The 10,397-nt window shown below is 38.2% G+C and overlaps 1 protein-coding gene across 1 annotated transcript in view; it reads left to right on the top strand.

Annotated features, from left to right (window-relative positions):
* Nucleotides 1-1,043: 1,043 nt before the first annotated feature.
* The window catches only part of Wdr19 (WD repeat domain 19), an 87,434-nt gene continuing 78,080 nt past the window's right edge, over nucleotides 1,044-10,397 (top strand). Inside the window, exons 1-5 of the mRNA XM_010625106.3 lie at nucleotides 1,044-1,140; nucleotides 3,680-3,771; nucleotides 4,066-4,131; nucleotides 5,363-5,488; nucleotides 8,361-8,476. Of these exons, the coding sequence (XP_010623408.1) occupies nucleotides 1,135-1,140; nucleotides 3,680-3,771; nucleotides 4,066-4,131; nucleotides 5,363-5,488; nucleotides 8,361-8,476 (406 nt within the window). The 5' untranslated portion in view covers nucleotides 1,044-1,134. The remainder of the gene's footprint in view (nucleotides 1,141-3,679; nucleotides 3,772-4,065; nucleotides 4,132-5,362; nucleotides 5,489-8,360; nucleotides 8,477-10,397) is intronic.

The following is a 10,397-nucleotide window of genomic DNA, read 5'->3' on the forward strand; positions in this document are numbered from 1 at the left end:
ATTTCATTCATAACTGCTGTAATTTTTATCGTACCTTTTCTCCTGCATATTTTGGATTTGCTTTCCTTTTTCTAGTTTCCTAAAGTGAAAGATTAGGTTACTAGTTTTTTATTTTTCTTTTCTAAAATAAACATTTAATGCTATAAATTTCCCTGTAAGGGCCACTTGCATTGCATCCTATAAAATTTTATAAATTGTACTTTCATTTAATTCAAAATATTTTAAAATTTCTCTTTAGATTTCTTAACTTACATGTTATTTTAAGGTGTATTGTTTAACCTCCAAGTATTTAGGGTCTCTCCACTTGTCACTGATTTCTAGTTTAATGCCAGGTGGTCTGAAATTAGAAATTAACCCAACTGAAAAATTCCAGGGCAAAAAAGTACTGTCCTGGAAAAAATCTACGAACATCCATCGGTTATTTCAAATCACTAGGTTTCTTGAAGCAAGATTCAAACCCGATGTTGAGAGAAAAAAGAAATGAAAAAGGATCGTTTCAACATTTTCAGACACTAGTGCAAAAATGCACTTTCATACTGTAAAAACTGATGCACAAACACTGTACTGTGGAAGGGATTAGTACTCGGGGAAAGACTTCCAGGCTCGCATCAAAAGAGCTCATTTTTTTTCCTGCCACCTTAGCTAGTCCAGTTGTTTGAACGTGAAAAACAAAACAAAACAATAAAATACCTCTCACTCTCTTCCCTGGAAGGCCAGAAAACTGCAGGAAAGAGAAAGATGACACATGGAGTCATCCAACTGTCTCGCCTAGACTATGCAGGAGCATTTAGCCTGTGAATCAACTCCCGCCTCCAGGTAGCCAATGTTCCGAGATTTTTAAGTCTGAACTCCTAGGGTCCTTCAAGTTTCTTATATCACCAGACCGGCAATATTTACACAGGACCCTTTCAGGGGTTTAGCTCCGCCTTCGTCACGTGATCCTAATCCACGCCTCCCTCCTTTCCCAGCGGAGGACCCCAGGCACCACCCCTCTGGACGCCACACTTCTGCTAACGCTCGTTGATTGGCCCCTCCTCGCGCGGTCTCCTGGGTGACGGGAACGCGGTAGCCCTCTGGAAGGAGACCTTGTGCGCTTGCGCAGTTGCTGGGTCGTGCGGCTGCAGGAGGCTTGAGATGAAGGTAAATAATTTAAAAATCTCGAGGGGTTGGGAAAGCGAGACCACTGGCCCTTCCCGCAGCCCACTGAGCATCCTCTTCAGGAGACAGTCTGCGCCTTATTGCCTTCCCTGGAGCGAGTGAGAAGTGGGAAGAGAGCGGGATGAGGGTGGGGACAAAATTGAAGGAACGAGAATAAAGGGGAAAAAAAATAGCAGAAAGAGACCCGAAAAGGAGGCCTCTCATTTCGGGGACCGCAAACTGAGTAGATGCGGAGCAGGAAGAGAAAACCCCTCCACAGCCGGAATGAGCAGGCTGGAACTGAAGACACCCGAACTTTATGGCAGTAGGTACGGGTCATATGAAGTTGACTCGATCCGCTGTCTTGGAGCTTCCTGGTTTGTTGGGCTAAAACCCTGGTAGGCCATACAACCGCCCAGCATCCTAAAATAAAATAGAAGGTGAAAGGCCTCCAAAGAATAATTTCGAATTGCATTCCCTAGGAAGACCCAATTACATATTCGCCGGGCCGCGAGGGCAGCCGCCTCTGCCCGCACACTCAGGTCTCGTGCTGACGCGCCTCGGCTCTGCACGCAGGTTTCCTGGGCTCGGGCTGCTCCTGAAGCCCACGCCCTGGCCACAGCTGCTTCAGCTTTCCGAGTTCCGCAGCAATACGCCCTGGCCTCTCTGCCAAAAAAACATGAAAGTTCAATTTAAAAATTATGTTGGGCTTCCTAATGCTTCTTTGTGGCTATCACTGGGAAAATGGGAATTGACAGACCTGGCATTCTAACTCCCGTGTTTAAAGTTCGTCACAATTTATGAAATGTTAGTAGTGAAGAAGCACTTTTTTATTTACAGTTGAAAATCCTGTGCTTGAGGCAGTTTTAGCGACTTGCTCTAAACCCTAGAGCTAATAAGTGAAAAGCAAATTTTAAATCTTGATTTTCTGGTTGTGACGCTAGGACTTTTTCCTTTGCATTATACCTAGAGTATCTATAGCACGGGTGGCAAACCTTGTCACGCGTGCCACAGTGAGCTGTTTGTATCATTGAAAGCACTAAAAGGTTCGCCACCCTCTCCCTCTAGCGTCCCTTGGAAGAAAAATATGTAAGATCATACCCAGAGGCAGGTCTGCCATGAAGGTGGTAATGAAGTCCAAGATCTTCACTTTTGTGAAAGGGCTTCCGAGCAATGTAGTTATAAAAATGCAAACTAAGATGCTTTCATATACAGTACTCTCAGTACTTTTTCTCAGCGTCTCCATGGTCTGTTACACCTGAAGGCACCTGTGATCATAGGCCACCTCTGCTTTCCGTCGTGATTCTAGCACACATGCTTCCATTTGTAGCATAGGAAATGCTCGTTGACTGGTGTTTAATTTGGAGCACTGAATTTTGTGTAGCGCCCCTTAGACCCAGGTCTCCTGTAGTAGAATCTAAACTTCCTATGCTTACATGTATGGGCCTCACCACTTATAATTTAATGTTAAAATGTAATTTTATTTTACAGTTTATGTTCTCTTACCCAGTACAACCAAAATGTGTTTCAACATGTAATCAATAGAAAAATTACCAATGGGCTAGTTTACATTTTTTTCTTTAGTCTTTGAAATCGGATATGTATTTTATATTTGCAGCACATCTAAATCTGGATTACCCATATTTCAAGTACTCAATGGTTTCATATGGTCTATGGTTTCTATATGAAATATTACTATTCTAGATTGTATAAATGAAAAGAGATTTTTCAGTTGATATACTGTCCACCCACAGCCAAGTTAAACATTTAACTTGAAGTAAATATAACTAGTAGGTAAAAGAAGAAAACAATTTTGAAGAAGAGATAGGCATCTTCTTTGTCTAAAAAATCATATAGGGCCGGGGATTTAGCTCAGTGGTTCTGCTGCCTGCCTCACAAGCACAAGGTCCTGAGTTCAATCCCCGGTACCAAAATAATAATAAATAAATAATCATTTAGGATTTTTACATAGCAATTTTGTTTAATTCAACCCCAGATGTTTGTAGATAACTAAATTTAAATTTAAATTCTTTTAGTCTTTAACATGTATAAAATACTAAAAAGATACATTTTTATAAAAGTAACATTCAAAAGTATTCAAGAACAAAAAAGGTTTATAATAAATGTTCTAATCCCCGGTAAAAATAATAATAAATAAATAATCATTTAGGATTTTTACATAGCAATTTTGTTTAATTCAACCCCAGATGTTTGTAGATAACTAAATTTAAATTTAAATTCTTTTAGTCTTTAACATGTATAAAATACTAAAAAGATACATTTTTATAAAAGTAACATTCAAAAGTATTCAAGAACAAAAAAGGTTTATAATAAATGTTCTATGCCTTGAGGCTCATACTATATCTACTACCCCTTGTGTTTGGTTGGTTAGCTGATTTTTGTTTTGTTTTATTAACTATTTCTGAATAAGCATAAACAACAGCCTCCTAAATCCGTTTTCATTATGATGTTCTGACATCTTTTCTCACCAACTCCTTATTGTATACATTTTGAAAATATAAAAACTGTGCTTGTTTTTTAGCTTATTTTCACATTGCTAGAAAAGACTTGGCTTGGGACACCAATACAGTTTACCTGGCAAAAAACATCAGGAAACTACCTTGCAGTAACAGGGTAAGAAACCAGTGAATGTTTTACATAATGATTGTATAACCCACATAACCATACTTACCATCTGTTCAGTAGAGGTTCCTGTGTGACAGGTGCATGGTGGGAAAAGGAATACGTTCATCTCCATTAACATCTCAGTTCCTGCTGGTGGAACCTTTTCCGGGGTAATAACCTTTGAGATAGAAATTATGAAACCTTGAGAGACTGCTGATATCACTTGGAGGGTAGCTTAATATTTTATACACCTAGATAAATAGAAACATTAAAATCATGTATTTATATTCTAATTGCTTTCAGAGCTGATCATACTGTGAAAATTTTTGATCGCCATGGTCAGAAAAGAAGTGAAATTAATTTACCTGGGTAAGTGCAGAGGTAGATCAAAAACTTTTCAAACTTTGTTGCCTGAAAGATTTTTTTAAGTACTTTCTTAAAAATATAACAGAATAAAATTTGTTTTTTTGGTTTTTTGTACCAGGGATCGAACTCAGGACCTTGTGCTTATGAGGCAGGCAGTGGCACCACTGAGCTAAATCCCTAGCCCACCAGAATACAATTTTATAACTTACATAACCACTGTCTTATCTTTTAATTTCTCTATTTACAAAGCTGTTTGTTTTCTTTATGCAATAAGTACTTGAGGGTATGTAAATCTATAGCGTGTAAGTTAGAACTTGTATCTGTAAACACATAGGGAAACTTTACAGCAGGGTTATAAAGGAGTGCAAATAAGGATTTTCAGATTAAAAATGTCTAACTTGTATCTACTTTAGTGTTTCCTTTCTAATAAATTACGGGAAAATACTTTCCACATACTTCTTAAGGAACAGACTTTATTGTGCCCATTTTTAGGAAATCATTCTAGATTGCACTGAGTATAATGTAGGCATTTTTAATGATTCAGTGTAATCATTACCTATAGTGGTTATTCTGTGGATGTTTTCAGTAGATATCAAGATGTGTAGAGTCCCTCATCTAAATGGCCTTATGCTGCTACGCTTTTCAAATTCACACATGCTTTTACAAATCAGATTGTTCTACTTCTCTTGGTTTCAGCCTTTCTCACCTCCTGTTCTGCCCCACCCACCTAATGCTACAGTTTCTCACTGTTCTCTGTATGGTTCTGATTTCCATATTCCAAGAAACAAGAAGTCAAAGTAACTATACAGTCACTATGTCTAAAATGAAATGAGAAGGCGTTCAGTTAATTCCTTTGAGTAAATTGTATGAACTCTTTAAAACCTGATCACAAAAAAGTTGTGGAGGTGCATCATGAGTTTGTTTTACCAAAGGGCGAGGTTCTTCATTAGGTTTCAAAAAAGCCTGCTAGTTTATTGGGTGCAACTGTATTTAATAATATAGTACATGAAAATAGTATTTAAAATGTTTCTATCCTCTAAACAAAAACAAAAAACTGAAGTTAGTATTATATAAGCAGTGAATAGAAGGTTGAAGTTCTCATTTTGAAGTCTGTGTGACCTATTCAGAATCTGTTGAATGGTTTTGTTATGGACCAAAGTTTTAAATAGGCAAGTGTTTAAATTCATTTCCCCTTTTAAAAATAGATAATAATATTTTACTCTTTTTTAAAAAGCAACTGTGTTGCCATGGATTGGGATAAAGATGGAGATACCCTAGCAGTGATTGCTGAGAAATTTACTTGGATTTATCTATGGGATGCCAATACAAATAAAACCAGCCAGCTAGACAATGGCATGCGGTAAGAATATTTTTTTAAATATTCACTTAAAAACATGCTTATTTATAGGCTTGATGCTAACAGTACGTATTACTTTCATTTTTAAGATGCGTTGATGACTTATTTGCTTGTAAAATAAAAAGCTAATTTCTTTTGCTATTGTTGTATATATAGTCCTCTCAATCTCACCCAGTTAATTAAAGTTGTTACAATTATGAAATAAAAATAGCCCTTTAAAGCAAAATATAGGGCCGCCATCTGCCTCACAAGCGCAAGGTCCCGAGTTCAATCCCCAGTACCAAAAATAAATTAAATAAAAATAAAATATATGTGGGAAAATCTGGAGTAGGGAGTTGACTGCAGGGATGGCTAGAGCAAGGACTTCTGATTCAAGATTCTTGATGTCTCGGCTCTTCCTTTCTCTGTACTGATTCATTGTAAGATTCCTACCATTGGCGGTCAGCTTCCATCCTTCTTCATGGCAAGTCACGTCAGAGAAAAGAACAAGGCCTTTTATGCCACCAGCACCCAGTCAGCCCCTCAGCAGGTCTCCGAATGAAGTAGACAAGGGGGCAGGGTTGACAGTCCCACCGGTAAGGAGTAGGGGAAGGGAATGGGGCAGCTCCCAAGTGGAAAAACATCTGGGCAGAGAGAATAAATTGCAGATCTCCGCTAAAATAGAAAACATTTTTTACCACATGGAAAAGAAAATCTTGTCAGTATTTACAACTGAAACTGCCATTTCAACCTTGGAAAAATTGCTAAACTCCTCTCTAAGCTTTCATCTGTTTGAATTGAGTATAATAATAATATTTGCTTCATGGCTTAGGTGGCCCACAGGTGGGCAGGAAGGGGTCACATACTATAAAATGATAAATTTTCTTATTTTCTTTTTTAATTTTATTTTTTGGTTTTTCAGACAGGGTCTCACTATGTAGTTGAGACTGACCTAGAACTCACTCTGTAGTCCAGGCTGGTCTCGAACTCACAGCAATCCTCCTGCCTCAGCCTCCCGAGTGCTGGGATTACAGGCGTGCGCCACCACACCCGACTCTAAATTTTCTTATTTTCTAAAGAATGAGTGAACCCTAAGGAGCCAAGGTGGCCACACAAAATAGGATCAGGCATGGCCCTGGCACGGTGTTCCTCAAGCTGCAAAGTGGGTCTTGACCATGGGCTGCGGAAGATGCTCTCTGCCTGGCATCCAGTCTCACTGGGTCTCACAACCTTCATTTCTCATCTGTCCTTTCAGTTTTTACAAAGGTTTTCCACACTGTGTACGTCCACCTTAGGGACATGTTTATAAGCATCACTTCTGATCCTTAGACCAAATTCTGCATCAAGGAAACAACATCCTCATGCAGAGAAAATGCACAGCTCATCTCCAGGTGTTTCTAACTGATACATCCCCCACCTGTCTCCCGCCAGAGTCCACTGCTCCACATCAGATCAGCATTGTGTGTTTACATGTATGTCATGTCCAGTCATGAAATGAAGACCTGAGTAAATGGCAGATGTTTCTGTAATTGTCATTAAGATAAAGTTTAAGGTGTTTTACTATTGGTATTAATATTTAATGTCTAAAGACTTTGCATACACAAAAATGTACCTGCTGCTCTTTGTGATTTATTTAAAGGTGAATCTTTTATACTAAGATAGACAAGATGTTGAATGTCAGTTTTTCAAATTCAACTTTATGGGTGAAATATGTAACTTTTGATGCTCAGAATCTCCTAGGTGAACTACTAGAGAGAGCCTCTTTATGTTCACTCCTTGTCCTGTTCTTGGGGTTGGTGGTCTCTCTGCAAAGCAACAGGGGGCTCAGTAGTGCCCACAGTATAGCTGCATCAGATCTACCTGGTGGCTTCTTAAAGCAGACAGCCAGGTGCTACCTGAGTTTCTCTCGGATTAGGTCTGGTGTGGGACCTGACAACTCGCCCTACTGACAAGTTCCAGTTAATGCTGCTGGTTCTGAGACTGAATTTTGAGAACTGTTGTTCTAGACCATTGTTATTTCTTTCCTCAATGCGTGGAATGAGCTACTCTGCAAGGAATCCCAATTCCTTTTGTAGGGAATCATGTAAAAGCCCAAACTGTGAGTCCTGGAGTACATATAAGAAAAGCAAAAATGGTCTCTACCTCCTTTTTTGGGGGAGGGGGGTACCAGGGATTGAAGTCAGGACCTTGTACTTGCAAGGCAGGCAGTGGCACCACTGAGCTAAATCCCAGTGTCTACCTACTTTTAAGCTATTATTGATGATAGAGGCATGTAAAAGTACAAGATCCCAGTGATGAATATAACTGTACTGTGTACTTAAAAAAAATAAACTCAATGAAAAAATATGACAGAGCAGGCAAAGTCATATCCTTTTTTTTTTTTTTTTTTTTTTTTTTGGTATCAGGGATTGAACTCAGGTTCTTGCTCTTGCAAGGCAGGCCACCAAACCACTGAGCTAAATCCAAGTCATATCCTTTTTGAAGTCACACATTTCCATAGATTTTTCCAATTTAATATAGTATCATGTTATTGAATGCTGTTAGTTTTAGAGCATGAAGTTTTGTCATCCATTAAGATTTTTACCACAGAGTTAAAACTATCATTAGTAGACAAATTACCATACTGTTACTCCATGAAATTTGAAGCTCCATCATAACTGAATTTAATTTATATTTATTATATGTTTGTATTTTGACTCTAACTGATCCTAAGATCATCTTATAGTATCTTCAAAGTTTGTTTAACATTCACTCTTTTTCTTAAAGCATTAAGTTACAATTTTGTACATTCAGCTTCTAAGTACAGATTAAAAGTATTTAGGGGATACTTTTTTTAAACGATTATTTAGAGGTCATAACTGTGAATTGTGTGGTAATTTATATCTTAATGTTACAGGGATCAAATGTCTTTACTTCTTTGGTCAAAAGTTGGAAGTTTCCTGGCTGTTGGAACTGTTAAAGGAAATTTGCTTATTTATAATCATCAGACATCTCGAAAGATTCCTGTCATTGGTAGGTTATAGCTGGAAATACTTAATATTTGAGATGCTTTTCCAAACTGTGAGTTCTGATGTCTGGAGTTCCCTGATTGCAAGGGAAATTTTTTAGTATGAAATGACCTCTCTGGTCGGGGCTTACAGGGACCCCCCTCTTCTCTACTTAACTAAGAATTTCTCAGGGTAAATAGATTGAATTTAGGTCAATCTGTGCTGTTAGGCATTAAGACATCATTGGCATGGCTACTACTTGTTCTTTTCTCATGCAGATTGCAGCTCTCCACATGGAACAGTTCATATGAACATCAGTGCATATTGAGCACATATGTTAATTCTGGTTATCGATTTTAGTTAATTTAGCTGTGTTCTAATATGAACCACACAGTAGGAGGACCAAAACATTTGGTGGCTGCTTGGCAGGAATATACCCAGAGTGAACACCAGCTGAATTGTAAGGGTTGGACTGTGAGTTTTGTTTGCCTTGGTGTGTGTGGCTGCGGGTTATTTGCATCTGCTCCTTCTTTGAACTTTTTCCAGGCTCTCTGATTCCTTCAACATCTGGTCAGTTGGCATTTGCCCCTGAGTATCCTAAAAGAAATGATATTGATTTGTTTCCATCATTGTAACATCCTGCTGATAGTGGCAGCACTAGTTAGTGGACTTCATGGGATACAGGTGACCAGAAAAAGTGTAACATACTATGAGAGAAGTAAACTCAGGAGATAGCATCACCTACAGAATACTTGAGATAGTAGTACCTTTCTGTTAAGGACAATTAAGTATTTCAAATTATTTTCATATATATGTATACTATTAATATTGATATCAATTTTAATGTTACAGTTAAAAAACAATGTTGATCTATTTGAAAGGTTAAGCTAAAGTTTTTAATGATAAAAATCAACTTTCACTATGTAAGTTTTCTATTTGGCTTCAGCAGGCATTTTTTTATTCTCACTCCCTTTGCAGCTATATCCCACCAACTAATGTATAAGCCCCAGAGATTTTGACACCTCAGGTAATAAAAAATAATTTGTCAGAGTATGATTATGTTTGCATCAGGCATTTGTCATGTGTACATTAGTTTATGCTATGTGTTTAATATGAATATTATGTCACACACACATTTTTATTTTAAAACTATGTAAAATGGACCTAAAATATTTAGATTAACTGCATAGTGTTAGATCATTTAGCTGAATTTATAGCTGCCTCTCTCACAGTTGGTTGCAATTTTTGGCTTTCCTTTTCTTCCTCTTGCTTTCCTAAAACCAAGTCCTCTCACTTCTGATAGTAGCTGCTGGCTGCATGATTTCTTAGCTCTTTATAATAACTAAATGTCTGTTGCATTATTTCATCTTGTACCAGTTTGTTTCCTTGAACTGGATACAGGCAGTTCCATTTCTAACTTTGTGTCTGATATGTATGAATTTGAGTTACCACAGTTTAATTAAATGCTGCCTATTCTCCTAGTAACACAGTTCCCATTTCAGTCACTTATATCCGACCTACAAGTTAATAGTAACTAAGTGAGCCACCTGTAGAGTGGTCTGGCTGTAAGTAGGTAGTGCTAACTGTTGTTATCCGTGTTAAGGCTGACCTGAGCTCTGAGCACTGAAGACAAAAAAGCCTTGGGGTATGTAGGAAGAGGGAATATTTCCTTTTCCTTGTCTTGAGTAAAGAAGGGAGTTTGGCCAGCACAGTGGTACACACCTGTAATCCCAGCTACTCTGAAGACTGAGCCAGGAGGATCACAAGTTTGAGGACAGTTTGGGCAACTTAGCAAGACCCTGACTTAAGAGCAAAAAGAGAAGAAAAAGGGGAGGGGAGGGAAGGGAAAACAAAACAAAACAAGCTGGGGAAGTAGCTCATTGGTAGTCTTTGCTGAGCATGCATGAGGTCCTAGATTCAGTCTTCCATGCTGGGGGGATATATAT

The sequence above is a fragment of the Fukomys damarensis genome, unplaced genomic scaffold (genome assembly GCF_012274545.1).
Source record: "Fukomys damarensis isolate Sample0158 unplaced genomic scaffold, DMR_v1.0_HiC HiC_scaffold_35, whole genome shotgun sequence".
In the NCBI taxonomy this organism is placed as follows: Eukaryota; Metazoa; Chordata; class Mammalia; order Rodentia; family Bathyergidae; genus Fukomys; species Fukomys damarensis.